Consider the following 15,316-nt stretch of genomic DNA (forward strand, 5'->3'; position numbering starts at 1 on the left):
TTTTTTTGAGACGGAGTCTCGCTCTGTCGCCCAGGCTGGAGTGCAGTGGCCGGATCTCAGCTCACTGCAAGCTCCGCCTCCCGGGTTCACGCCATTCTCCTGCCTCAGCCTCCCGAGTAGCTGGGACTACAGGCGCCCGCCACCTCGCCCGGCTAATTTTTTGTGTTTTTAGTAGAGACGGGGTTTCGCCGTGTTAGCCAGGATGGTCTCGATCTCCTGACCTTGTGATCCGCCCGTCTCGGCCTCCCAAAGTGCTGGGATTACAGGCTTGAGCCACCGCGCCCGGCCACTGCTAACCATTATATCTATTTCTATATTCTTTTCTCACCCCAATATAACTACTGGTTTTTAACATTCCCTTGCTTTCTTTAAAAAAAACAAAAAAACAAAAAGTGATTTGGCTGGGTGTGGCGGCTCATGCCTGTAATCCCACACTTTGGGAGGCCGAGGTGGGCAGATCACTTGAGGCCAGGAGTTCGGGACCAGCCTGGCCAACATGGCGAAACCCCATCTCTACAAAAAAATACAAAAATTAGCAGCCGTGGTGGTGCAAGCCTGTAATCCCAACTCCTCAGGAGGCTGAGGCACAAGAATCACTTGAACCCTGGAGGCAGAAACTGCAATGAGCCAAGATCATGCCACTGCACTCCAGCCTGGGTGACAGAGTGAGATTCTGTCTGAAAAAAAAAAAAAAAAATGATTTGTATGTATTCCTAAATACTATATTATTCACTTATGCTTATTTTAACTTCATAAAAGTGGTATACTTTTAAATTTTATAAAACTTGCTTTTTTGTGGAATATTATGTTTCTCAGATTCATCTATATTGGACCCTACATGTGTAATTTACTTATTAGTACTTCTTAAAATTCCACTAGGTGAAGATATGCCACTGTCTGTCAATGGACAGTTGGGTTGTTTCCAACTTGTTAAAAATGATACTGCTGTCCTAGCTCATTGTGTTGCTATAAAGGAATACCTAAGGCTGGGTAATTTATGAAGAAAAGAGGTTCATTTGGCTCATGATTCTGCAGGCTGTACAGGAAGCAGGGCCCCAGCCTCTGGTGAGGGCTTCAGGAAGCTTCCACTCATGGCAGAAGGGGAAAAGGGAGCAGGTGCATGGAGCTCACATGGCAAGACAGAAAGGAAGAGAGAGAGGGGATGGAGGTGCCAGGCTCTTTTTAAAGTCAGTTCTCATGGGAACTGATAGAAGGAGAACTTACTCATTACCTTGGGCATGACACCAAGCACCCCATGACCGAAACACCTTCCAACAGGCCCCACCCTCAACGTTGGGGATCAAATTTCAACCTGGGATTTGGAGAGGACAAATATCCAAAGTATATCAATTGCTATGAACATAACCATATGTTTCCTGTTGTACATGTCCATAATTACTAAATATGTCCTGTGATCTAATAGAGTGAGTCCCTAGAGTTTGTTCTTCTCCAGGAGTGTTTTGGCTTTTGAGTCTTTGTACTTCCTTATGGTGTAAGAAAGGATTTGTCAAATCCATTTCTTTTTTAACTTTAAGAGTATTTTGTTGGGATTGCATTGAATCTATAAAGTAACTTGGAAAAACTGACATCTTTAGGATGTTTAATCATCCTATCCATGAACATGATATATCTCTCCATTTATTTAAATCTTCCTTACTGTCTCTCAAATTGTATAATTTATAAATTGTCATAAAGGTTTTGTATTTCTATTATTAGATTTATTTCTAGGTATTTTTTGTTGCTAGAGGAAATGGTGAAGGGTTGTTGTTATATCTTTTGTTTGTTACTGGTATATAAAAATATACATAAGTTTTCTCCACAGATTTTTAATTCTAGCCACCTTGCTAAACATTCTTAGTAATCTTAATAGTTGTACTACTCTTGTGAATTTTCTATGTACACAGTTATATTATCTGCAAATAATGAAAGTTTTATTTATTTCTGAATCAAATTATTTTATTTCTTTGTTTTATCTTATTTATACCAGCAAAGTCCTTTGGTACAGTACTGAATAGAAAAGGTGATAGCAAGCATTTACTGCATCTGTATTTAAAATCACTGGTCCTGACTTTAAATGATCCTAACTTTTGATCATCATCATCATCAAAAATAATGATTGTTTAGATTTTTGGTAGATACAGTTGGTCTCATATTCAAAGTTTATTAACAAGTTTCATGATAAGTGGTTTTTGAATTTTATCAAATGAATTCTATGCACATAGTATAATGATCTTTCAATCTTTTAACATGATAAATTATATGATCAGTATTCTAAGGTTAAACCACCCTTGCATTCCTTGGAATAAACCCAACTTGGTCATGGTGTATCTTTTTTTCTAAACTGCTGGATTTGGTTTGCTAATATTTCTTCTAGGATTCTTGTAGCTACACAAGTGAATAATATGGGCTTGTGTTCTCCTTTTTTTTCTCTTTCTTGTACTATATTTATGACTTTATTGTCAAGATTATTTGGCTTCTAGAATGAGTTAGGAAATTATTCTTCTATTTCCTGGGACAGTATATGTAAAATTATCATGATTTCTTCCTAGAATATTTCATTGAACTCATCTTTAAGATTGTCTGGGCTTTGTAATTTCCTTATGGCAAGTTTTTAATCACTGGCTCAATTTCATAATGGGTTATAAGGTATCTCTGCTTTTTATTTGTACTTAAATAAGTATTGGTAATTTACATGATTTAGAAAATTGTCCATTTCATCTTTAAGTTATTATAATCTCCTTTTGTGTTTTCAGTCTCTGCCATTTCTATAGTTATATATACCTTTGAGTTCCCAATGCCATTTATTTTTGCCTTCTATACCTTTTACTTGGCCAGTCTGATCAGAGATTTGTCTATTTTACTAGACTTTTCAAAAACACAACTTTTGCCTTTATTGATCCTCACTGTGGTTCATTTGTTTTATATTTTATTAATTACACAGTGATCTTTGTTGCCTATTTCCCATGAATTAATTCTGTTGTTCATTTACTAATGTCTTAAGTTGAATATTCTAAACATTAATGTTCAGACTTCTTTGTTTTCTAATATGTGCATTTAGGTATATAAATTTTTCTTACTTTCTATATGACCTTTAATTTTGATATTTAGAATTTCAATATCACTCAGTCCTAAGTATTATCAAATTTCCATTATGGTTTCTTCTTTGACATTTAGAAGTGTGGTCATATATTCCAAAACGTGGTAATTTTTAAGTTCATCTTTTCTTATTGTTTTCTGTCCTGTGCATGCAAAGCTCAGGATTATATCAATTCATACACAGAATCTGGAAATCCTCCTCCAGTTCTGTCCTCTATGAGACCCACCCCTCCCCTCGGTCGGCCCCCGCATACTTCTTTCTCTAAAGCCAAGACTTGCTCAGCATTTGAGCCACCTGGGTTGCTGCATGGTTTTACGCAATCGGGGCCACTCTTAGGGTAAAGCAATGAGAGGAAAGAGGAAAATGCAGCCACACACTCTGATCCCTGGAATTCCCCTTTCCCAATACTTGGTCCAAAAAGACAGGCTCTCTCTCAGAGTTTTGGCGCCTATGTCACCGCCGCACTGCAGAGCAGCTGAGTACGAAGACTGCACTCACGGCTGGGGGAGAAGTCCTCACACTCAATTAATGGGGATTCCCACTCCCGTCTCTGACCCACAGCAGCACCTTTTCCTGGTCCTCCGGTTAGAAAGGCAGGGTTTCTCTCCGAGATTTTCTTGCCGGGACTTGTTCTGCATTGGGGCCCCAGTTCTACACTGGGCCTCTCTCAGGTTAAAGCCAGAAGATAAAAGAGGAAGGCAGAAAAATGTATCCCCAAACGATTCATTCCTCAAGTTTTGACTCCCTTCTCCAATCATCCTGCTATTGTGAACTTTTTAGAGTCTTCAGGTGGTTTCATGCAGTACATTGTCCGGAGGCCTCAACTATAATTGGTGGGAAGGAATAGGTGCGTTTACTCCCTCTTCACCAGCCTCAGAAGGCCCATCTCTTGCTTTTCACTGAACTCAGGTTTAATTCAAATTATGAATTTTGTACTTTTCCAGCGTTGTGTTATATTTTAGCTGAGGGTCCTTCATATGCAGACAGACATGATGCTGGAAGCAGTAATCTCCCCTTTCTTTTCTAATGACTCACAAGCCATCTTTTTATTTAATATTACTAATACATTTCAGACATGGCCAATGAACAATATTAAGCTGTTTCTATATAGTTCTCTAAGTCTACTCTTTTTACTTAACCGTAAGTACTTGCTGGGAACCTCCAATGCTGAAGCACGGTGCTAAATGCTAAGGAATATGGAAATAAGACAAATAGATCCTCAGGGCATTCACAATTCAGCAAGGAAAACAGACACATATGACTGTTGTAAAATACTCTGATAAGTGCTGTGATAGGTCACTGAAGTGTTATGGTGACCTGGAACTCAATAGTTCCAGCAAGAGACTGGTTGGCAACAATGTGCTTTGGAAAGGAGATCACACATTAGTTAGCTCTTGAGGGATGAGCAGCATTTTACTATGGGAAGGGCATTCAAGATAAAGGAGAGGACAAGCACTTTCACAAAAATAGAAACGCAAATGGCAACTACCATTAACAACAATGTATTATATGCCCAAAAATTGCTAAGAGTAGATTTTAAATGTTCTCACAACAAAAAAATAAAATAAGTGTTTGAGATAATGGATATGTTAATTAGCTTGACTTAGCCTTTTCACAACATACACATATATCAAAATATCATGTTGTACACCATCAATATGTAAAATTTTTGTTTGTCAAACAAATAAATACATAAAACAAAAGGTAAGACATTTTGTAATTTTCCAGCATTGTGTTATATCTTAGCTAAGGGTTCTTCATACACAGACTGACATGATAGTAGAAGCAGAAATCTCCCACTTTCTTTTCTAATGACTCGCAAGCTATCTTTTTATTTAATAATACATTCAGACATGGCTAATGAACAATATTAAGCTGTTTCTGTTTAGTTCCCCAAGTCCACTCTTTTCACTTAGCAAGTACTTATTGGGAACCTCCAATATTGAAGCACTCTGCAAATGGTAAGGAATATGGAAATAAACAAGACAAATAGATCCTCAAGGCATTCACAATTCAGTAAGAAAAACAGACACCTGGCCGGCTGCAGTGGCTCACGTCTGTAATCCCAGCACTTTGGGAGGCGGAGGCGGGTGTATCACGAGGTCAGGAGATGGAGACTATCCTGGCTAACATGATGAAACCCCGTTTCTACTAAAAATACAAAAAAAATTAGCTGGGCGTGGTGGCAGCGCCTGTAGTCCCAGCTACTCGGGAGGCTGAGGCAGGAGAATGGCATGAACCTGGGAGGCGGAGCTTGCAGTGAGTCAAGATCTCGCCACTGCACTCCAGCCTGGGCAACAGAGCAAGCCTCTGTCTCAAAAAAAAGAAAAAAAGAAAAGAAAAGAAAAACAGACACCTATGACTGCATGCTCAGAGGAGATCAAGATCAGGTTTTCCACCTTTTGCTCCTCATCGAATGAAACATTACTTCTTCCAGAAAGTACTATACTCACAAAATAACCTAGCTCAGGGAGACTTTCTGATGATCTCGCTGATATGGAACATAAACACCACATGCATACACACAGATGTCATCTTGGCAGTTCTGCCTTTCTTATGAGGCTAACTCTGTTGGTTTTATTTTGTTACTTTTCCAAATTCAGTAAAACATCACACTTTTAAAGACTGGACTGGGACCTAGGTCAATATGTAAGACAGGAATTTTTCTGAAGAAAATTATCAATTTACCCTAGAAATACTTTTTAATGTTTACTGATAGGCAAACATTAATATTCTTTTTTATCCTTTTTTAAATGAGTTCTGATACGAAAATGATGAACAAAAATTGGAAAAGCATTCATGAGCATTTACTTAAATCTTACTTATTACACAAATTAAATACTCCTTTTCAAATGGCACTGTGGAAAGGTATTTTCCTCTCCCTGTGGAACTCAGTAAGTGTACCGAGTTTGCTGCCATAACAAAGTACCACAGACTGAGTAGCTTAAACATCAGAAATTTATTTTCTCACAATGCTGGATGATAGACGTCTGAGAACAAAGTGTGAACAGGGCTGGTTTCTTCTGAGACCTCTCTCCTTGGCTTGTAGATGGTCATCCCCTCCCTGTGTCTTCACATGATCTTTCCTCTGTGTGTGTCTATGTCCTAATTTCCTCTTCTTATAAGGACATCAATTATATTGTGCCCACCAGTATGACCTTATTTTAACTTAATTAACTCTTTAAAGATTCCATCTCAAACATGTCACATGCTGAAATGCTGGAGAGTAGGACTTTAACATATGAATGTGGGGGTGGGGGTGCACAATTCAGCCCATAATAGTACACTTAAGACAACCTCCACAAACCAAGTCAGTATTATTAATATTTCCCCCAACAAATAGACCCACCACATATTTTGGATCATTTTGTTTTATTGATTAAATAAAACTATGACATATTCATATAATGGCATAGTATAATTGCCATAAAATGGAATAACCATAAAATTATGCTGGAGAAAAACATTTATATTTACCTATGTAGTTACCTTTTCCAATGTTCTTTATTTCTTCATGTGGATTTGAGTTACGGTCTAGTCTATGGCCATACCACCCTGAACACACCTGTTCTCATCCGAGTTACTATCTAGTGTCTTTTTATTTTAGTCTGAAGGACTCCCTTTATTATTTCTTGGAGTACATGTCTGCTAGCAACAAAGTCTCTCCACTTTTGTTCATGGAATGGCTTCATTTCTCCTTCATTTGTGAAGGATAATTTTGCAGATAGAGAATCTCAGTTGACAGTCTTTTTCTTTCAGTGCTTTGAATAATGTCTTCTCACTGCCTTCTGGCCTCCATGGTTTCTAATGAGAAATAAGTTGTTAATGTCATTGAAAATCACTTGCATGTAATGAGTTGTTTATCTTTTGTTGCCTTTAAGATTCCACCTTCATCATTGTGTTTCAACTGTTTGATCATGATGAGTCTCAGTGTGAATCTCTTTGGGTTCATCTTACTTGTGGTTTGATAAGCTTCTTAGATGTGTAGATTACTCCTGGTATTTTCTCTTAATACTCTCTTTCTGGGGCTCCTGTAATGCGTATGTTGGTATGCTTGCTGGTGTCCCACAGGTCTCTGAGGCACTGTTCATTTTTCTCCATTCTTCTTAATTTCTATACCTCGATCACCTCAACTGACCTATCTTCAGGCTCCCTGATCCTCTCTTCTGCCAGCTCAAATCTGCGAAGTTCCTGTAGTAGTTCTTTTCTTTCATTTATTGTACTTTTTACTTCAGAATTTATGTTTGGATTTTACATGTAACTTATTTTTATTATTGACATTCTTTATTTGGGGAAACAATGTTTCCCTAATTTCCTTTAGCTCTTTAGACATGGCTTCTTTTAGTTCTTTGAACATATTTAAAATAGCTGATTTAAAGTCTTTCTCTAGTGAATCCAATGCCTAGACATCTTCAAGGACAGTTTCTATTGACTGCTTCCCTTCCTGTGTATGGGACATGCTTTCTTATTTCTTTGCATGTGTCATAGTTTTTTGTTGAAAACAGGCATTTTAAATAATATAATGTAGTAATCCTGAAAATGAGATTTTCCCTCCTTTTCAGAGTTTTTTGTTGCCATTGCTATTTGTTTTTTAGTCACTTTCCTGAGCTAATTTTGTAAGGTCTGTACTTTTTGTGTATATGGCCACTAAAGTCTCTGCTCAGTTAATTTAGTGATCAGCTAATAATTAGACAGGTTCTCTTAAAAGCCAGTAACCAAAAATCTCCCAGTCTTTGTCAAGGGTCTCTATGTACATGGTGGGACGTGCCTTCAGCATTCAGTCAGGCACTTTACAACTCTGCATTAACCTCCACCTCCTACTTGCACAGAGCCTCAGTGTCAACCAGAAGGGAGAGCTCAGGGCCTTCTCTGGTTTTCTTGGGCATGTGCACAGCCCTACACATGCATGTGGCCTTCTAGTTTCTCAGGAATATGTCAGAGTTTTCCAAAGCTCCCTATGAACATCTTTCCCAAAAATATATTTTTGTTCTTTGATTAGCTTGCTGTTTTCCCCAACTGTTATCACAGCCCTATTTTCTAGCCACTTTACCATAAATATGTACTTTCTTGGTGGAAAGAGAGTTATTGGATAACCTTCTCCTCTTGACTTCCTGTTTGTTCCTCATTCTGAGCCCACATATCCCTGCCATCACCTGTCTTCACCCCACCACTCCCAAGCACAGATAAAGAAAACAATTCAGAAGAGAAACATTGTTTGAGAAGTAAAATCAAATCAGTGTTGACCTATTTTTCTAATACCTAAAAGCCCTGCAATATTTGTTTTAGAGGCATAAAGAGGGGGCTTCTGTGGGTCATCCAAGGAAATATTGAAGAAGGGTCACATTTCGGTTTTAAGATTAAGAGGAAGAGCACAGAGCTGGGATGAGGGCTGGTGCTGGCTCAGGCCCGACAGCTATCGTTAAGTCAATCACATAGGTCCCTGGCACCCCAGTTTCTTCTTCTAGACACAAGGAGCAAATGTAGTGCTGCAGGAATGTTGTGTAGCTCTGGACCCTTCTGTGTAAACATTCACAGGTATCCTCTTCTCCCTAATCCACCTGCATTCAGCACAAAGCAGCTGCGCAATACTTATTGGTGGTCCTGACAGATGACATACCAACTGGCTGGCTGGCTGCTCTCCTGAATGAATGGACACAGGGCCACAGTATGACATTCATGAGTCCCTGGTGATTTTGCCTTTGTAAGTCCCTTGCCCCATTAAGAAAATGTGTTAAATTGTATTTTACAACTGTGTTGGTGTAAAGATGAATACGTTAACAATTTTTCCATCTAAAAGTTTATATTTTCTGATTTTAAAAAAGTTAAAACATTTTCATGGGCCTCTAAAAGTATCATGGGCTGTAGACACCATGCCTTTTTGCCTAATGGAGAAGTCAGCCCTGGATTAATGACTGAATGAATATTTCCATTTCCTGAGAATTTTTATAAAAGAATTCTTTGGCCTCGGAAAAAAAAACACACACACGCAAGTGTCATTTCTCATATCTTATGCCACACTTGTTGCCTATTTTTATTTTCTAACGAGTTGGCTGGAATTTTCCTCATTCTGCCATTTCATATTTAAAAGAAAGCTACTTCCTGACTCCAGGGCTGCTGGTAGCTCACCTGGTGCTTTTGTGCAAATTACAGAAAGGCTTCTCATGTTTAAGAAAAGGGAAAAGTGGCCAGGAGCAGTGGCTCACACCTGTAATCCCAACACTTTGGGAGGCCGAGGCAAGTGGATTGCCTGAGCTCAGGAGATCGCGAACAGCCTGGGCAACATGATGAAATTCCGTCTCTACTAAAATACAAAAAAAAAAAAAAAAAAATTAGCCAGGCATGGCGGTGTGCACCTGTAGTCCTAGCTGCTCAGAAGTCTGAGGCAGGAGAATTGCTTAGACCTGGAAGGCGGAGTTTGCAGTCAGCCGAGATCGGAACCACTGCATTCCAGCCTGGGCAACAGAGCAAGACTCCATCTCAAAAAAAAAAAGAAGGGGGAAAAGCTTTTAAAGTAGTTATGATTGCACAATCTGAGTAACTATGACCACTGGGCCTAAGGAAGTGCAAATTCAGGTGGGTAACCCTTCCAACTGCATCTGGGGGCCACAGTCATGGCCTGTGTATTAATGGCAGGTGGGAGGGTAACACTGATCTGTGGCCTCTAGCTTAAAAGCAGCCTAAGTGTAGTTCTGTATATGAAATTTCATTCTAAGTCTGTGGCTAAAGAGCTCAAATACCATTAGAACCCAGGCTAAGTCTCCAAGAGTAGTAGGAGGCCAGAGTCATGGCTTCAGGGTTCTCCCAGAGCAAAGAGTGGACCAGACATAGCCACACACAAGCAAACACTTGTGTGCATTTGCACATTTGATTTCCTTTGTGCATGACCGTGCAGGCAAATATGGCTTGATGTGAGCCAGGACTCTCTCATTGTTCCCCAGGACTCCCCTAAGAGGCCTGGAATCTCCATGGCACATTAGCATGTGTCTACAACGTGAATGACACCTACTAAGTTGTGGCACTGTATGCAGGTCAGTCTCAACAGCTGCATGCAGTACTCCTCCCGGCTCTCTGTGACTCCTTGGCCATGGAAAGCCCACACTCACATATGCTAAAGCCTCCATTCTTCTCTCTGCAGGGATGACATGCCAAGCTCGAAGCTCCTACATCACCAGTGAGATCCTGTGGGGTTACCGGTTCACGCCTGTCCTGACCCTGGAGGATGGGTTCTACGAAGTTGACTACAACAGCTTCCATGAGACCTATGAGACCAGCACCCCATCCCTTAGTGCCAAAGAGCTGGCCGAGTTAGCCAGCAGGGCAGAGCTGCCCCTGAGTTGGTCTGTATCCAGCAAACTCAACCAACATGCAGAACTGGAGACTGAAGAGGAAGAAAAGAACCTTGAAGAGCAAACAGAAAGAAATGGTGATGTGGCAAACCTGGAGAATGAATCCAAAGTTTAGTGCCCTAGCTGGGCAACCCCTTCTCTTCTCCCCCTGACACAATCTTCCCTTGTCTCTCATTCTCTTTCTTTTTTGTCTCTCTTGCTTTGTTCTTTATTTATATTTAATTTTTACATGACCAGAAAACAAATCTTCAAGGTGTAAAATATCTACCTGCCCTCTCTCAGTTGTTTAGATTGACAAGGTAGACGTGGATTTGATGAAGGTGCAAAGTGCTCTCGTTTGTGGCCCAAGCCTGGTCTCCTCCCAAAATACTACACGTCCAGCTCCTGGAGATTTCAGTTACTTACCTGCATGTGTTGTATAATACCAGATCACTCAAAAAGGTGTGTCAAAGATTTTACCTGGGATATGACAAGCAAGGTTTCCGGTGCCTATTTATTCATTCAGTGAGACACAGAGTGGAGCCCTCAGTTTTATAGATCCCAATTCTTTTCATCTACTACAGGGTGAGGTGCTTGCCCCCGTGTGGGCGTGGCAGTTGTAGGGCCCAGGTGAGCTGAAGACAAACCACTGTACATATATATGCCTTATGTAATTATTTTCTTTTTGTAGTTAGTAATAAAACCCAGCATGTACAAAAGTACCATAGAACAGAACTTCTAAATACTGTACATAGATGTATCATTAATGTAGGTTTAGATATATAACTTTAGAAATAAGAAGCAAAAAAAAAAAAAGAAAGAAAGATTCCTAACATGCAGTAGGCGTTTCTGTTTTGATGTCTGTGTTTTCCAGGTTATTTTGATCCCGTTGACGGCTGGCCCTTCAGTGCACGGCCTTTGTTTGTGTCTCAGACTGGCAGCCGTTAGGGTACCTCACTGTTCCCATGCTGATCCTTTCATTGAATCTAATAAGCCATAGGTCTGGGGGAAATTGAGAGATCTGGTAGATGACAAAACCCACCACCAATATGCTGATATACTGTGAAATGTTACAAAACAGATGTCTTTTTTTAAAAGATAACAAGGGCCTCACTAACTGGCCTGGAGGAGGGGGAATACCAGGAAGGAGATATTCTCTAGCATGTCACCAAAGGTATGTTTTTACTTTTCACATGAGCTCTTGCCCTTTGTAGTACAATAATTTAGGAAACTTTTCTGCAAAACCATTGATTCTCCAGCTGTAGTTTCTCTACAGCCTGTTACAATGAGACATGGTAAGTTAGCAGAAGATGGTTTGGGTCTAAAGCCATGAAATTCATGAAGGCATGTAGTGAGTGACACGCATTATAATCATCGACCTCTCACGCTTTGACTCTATCTGGCGTTCTGAGAATGACATCTCGCCTGTCCCTGGGGCTTATCCATCAGCATTTCTTGCATTGTGATCTTTTATTTTTATTCTTTTATTATTTTGAAATGACCAGAGTTCAGTATTCAAAGATTAGATCAACAATCTTGATGATTGTCTAAGAAATGTCTCCAGAGTACGCCACAGGTTAGAAATCAAATCCAAAGTGTCTCTCAATCAAAAGAAAACAAACAAAAAACTCCAGCCTTAATTCACTTTAATCTGCAAAAAGGAAGGAAGGAAGGAAGGAAGGAAGGAAGGAAGGAAGGAAGGAAGGAAGGAAGGAAGGAAGGAAGGAAGGAAGGAAGGAAGGAGAAGGAAGGAAGGAAGGAAGGAAGGAAGGAAAGAAGGAAGGAAGGAAGGAAGGAAGGAAGGAGGAAGGAAGGAAGGAAGGAAGGAAGGAAGGAAGGAAGGAAGGAAGGAAAGAAGGAAGGAAGGAAGGAAGGAAGGAAGGAAGGAAGGAAGGAAGGAAGGGTATTTGTACTGGAAATCTGAATTTTAAAATGAAAAACATAAGAAAATAAATCTTAGCTCAAACCTCCGGGGCAGGTGGAGATTTTGCACTGTAACAGATCTTTCACGTTAATTTTGCATTTATAAGCTGTTTGTTCTTTAACACAGTTGCCCATCATAAATATTCATTGAATGGATCCAAGTTTATTTTCAGCTCCTACAGCTGTGCTCAGTTTGAGGCTCTGCACCATGGAGGTCAAAGAGATCAAACTAGCTGTCCCTCTTTGTTTCCCTTGCCTTCCCTGACCTGATTGCACAGGCCTTTGCTGTAGTCTGGGGACCTTGTCTACTAAAAAAGAAGTCCCAGGATAAGGAAAGTGGCTCCTAAATATAACCTCGGGGCCTCTCTTCTCCCATCTCAGAGACGTTGGATCAGAACAACTGCCTCTTGGCACTGACTTTAAGGAAGACAAAACTGTTGGCCATAGCCCTTTCCTGTTTGGCAGCATTTCCTTTTTTTGCATTGAATCTCTGTTGAATCATTTCTTTATTTCACACACTCTAAGAAGGAGGTGGTGGTCCGGGAGGAAGAAGCTCGATACACACCCCTTGAGGCTGCGAGGAGGAGCTATGGCCTGACCTCGAGGCAGCCTAACGAAGGGCACTCTTGCCTTGGGGAGCTCCCCTGCAGCCTTGCCAGGGTTGCAGGGCAGGCCATGGCAGGTATGAAACGAGATGGAGTAGGGGCTGCAAAATGTCTTCTAATTTAGTTCTTGAAGACTCACTGGGCCTTTTTAATTCCATTGCTAAGGTTTAAAGGACAGTGCACAACCTGGTGTCTGGTTGGAAGAGCAGCTCAGGGCCTGATCCCTGCTTGCCTGCCCTTTAGCACAACTGAACGAAGAGCCTTGACAACACGTTGGCCACGTGCACCTGTCAGTTCTGTGTCTGTGACAGGCACCCAGATGTGAGGTCTCTCCCTGTTTCTCACTGTCTTTGTTGTCAATGTAGTTGGAGACAGAACTTGAACCAAATCTCGTTTTTGTAATGTGAGCCTCTGAATCTTTAAATGAGGATGCTCCTGAAGAACCTTTTACTAGAATGTCCCTATCAAACATGTCTATTTTTCTACAGTTGTTAACACAGTTTAACAGTGTATTTTGTGTCAACCGTTAAAATTTGGAACTGAAAGTTCATTGAGACTGATTTTCTAAGCAGCAAGTAGTGAGCGAATGGTGTTTTCCATTAAGACAGTTCAACAAAATTGACCCCACCATTTCCACTCATTCTGTTCTCCAATATCCAGTCCTCATTCCCTCAGTCACTCCATTAGCAAACCAAGTGCAATGAGAATTTTTTAAAAGTCTCTTTTAATACAACAGTATCCATAACCAGTGAAGATCACTCTCAACTTGATCCTTTGGTCTGTTTGGTTAATGCATTTCAGTCGCTTTTCCATAAAGCATGGTGGGATCCGTGAGCCCGATAAGAATTTGGAATTTAAGGGTATGGTTCGCCACAGTTGACCCCAATCTGACAGAACAAAGTGCTCCTGGATGGAAGGGCAGGTTCAGCTGCAAACATGACCCCCACCACAAGGCTGCTGAGTTCCTCGGATTCTCACCTCCGCCCACCTCAACGTGCTCTCCAACTGGAAAAGCACCCATTCATTTATAAATCAACTTTCTGGAACCAATAATATCATTTATGTTTTAGCTGTCCCCTGGGCAAGCTATACTCTTTTGCATTAACATAGCAAATGTCAACTTTTCTGTTCCTTCAATGTTCCTTCAAACGTGGCCTTCCAGCCTGGTTGTTCCAACATATATCCTATCTATGTCCATGAGGCAGAACTCTTTCTTCCCCAACTCCCTTCCTCCATCTATCCCCACCCTTTGTTCTTTTATCTGGTTCTCCAGTTCCAATTCTACTGTTTTAGTTCAGTACCTTATGTTCCCTAACAGAAATCCAGCTGCAAATGTCAACCTATTTCTTAAGCACAATTTTCTCTTGCAGGTTTAACCAAGCTAGGGCTCTGAAATGTCTATTTTTCATTGCATTCTAATTTAAAAACTATTCATGACTTCATTTAATAGTCTAAATTTTGAATTCTCCAGAGCAACATTCTTATGCTTTCCATCGCCACATTTTCTTACATTCCACGTTTCTTACTTTTTTCCCCTTTGCTTTTTTATTTAGATTTAGGCCAGTGTCTTTGGGATATTTAGAAACTGCTTACAAAGGTGGGAACTGGTGGACAGAAAAAGGAGGCATAAGAAAGCTATTAGAAAACTACCTGAACTCACCAGAAAAATGGGAAATCATTTGATTTGCTGAAAGAATATGGTTAAAATACTCATAGTAAATCATTTCCAAAACAGTTTGCTAATAGTCTGGCTACTCTTCAGTCTTTTTTTCCTTGACTTGGGTGATACTCTGTATGATTTAGAAATGTCAGGAAGGTAGTTGAAAGTTCAGTGTCCTCTATATATGGTAAACATTATCTTCCAGGAGATTTCCTCTCAATGGATGGCTTTAACATTGAAAAACATAGGTAACATATACATAATAGATGATTCGTTGATATTACATTACAATACACTAAAATAACATTATCTTGTTTCTAAACTTTATGGCCAACCTGTATTTAAGAAAATGTGAGCCTTTAATTTAAAATTGAGTAAAGCACACCGCTTCCTAATAGTTCTGCCTTCAATGTCTTGAGTGCTTTAGATGCAGAGTGTCATCTAGAAGTCAAAATTCTGTCAGAAGGCTGCTAAGATATTTTGATAAATCACAGAATGTATAATAATAACAAAATGATATTTTACCCAACATGGTATGGTGTTTGAGAGCATTAAGAGCACTTGTACAAATTATCTTATTTCATTCTGATTCACCATGAGAGGCTGAGTATTATAATTTACATTTTATAGAGGGAAAACTAGGGTTTGGGCAAATTGGCCAAGTTTACAAGGCCAGTGAATCATAGCTCCTTGTCTCAAATCCAGG

General features: G+C 40.0%; 1 protein-coding gene across 2 annotated transcripts in view; it reads left to right on the forward strand.

The window, feature by feature from the left end:
* KCNJ6 (potassium voltage-gated channel subfamily J member 6) overlaps window positions 1-11,487 on the forward strand; it is a 304,560-nt gene extending 293,073 nt beyond the window's left edge. The window contains exon 4 of one of the 2 annotated variants that reach the window (XM_025379782.1): window positions 10,233-11,487. In XM_025379782.1, coding sequence (XP_025235567.1) covers window positions 10,233-10,558 — 326 coding nt within the window. In that variant the 3' untranslated portion in view covers window positions 10,559-11,487. The remainder of the gene's footprint in view (window positions 1-10,232) is intronic. The other variant, XM_025379783.1, reaches the window with a different exon arrangement.
* The last annotated feature ends 3,829 nt before the right edge of the window (window positions 11,488-15,316 follow it).

Source organism: Theropithecus gelada, chromosome 3 (genome assembly GCF_003255815.1).
Source record: "Theropithecus gelada isolate Dixy chromosome 3, Tgel_1.0, whole genome shotgun sequence".
Taxonomy (NCBI): Eukaryota; Metazoa; Chordata; class Mammalia; order Primates; family Cercopithecidae; genus Theropithecus; species Theropithecus gelada.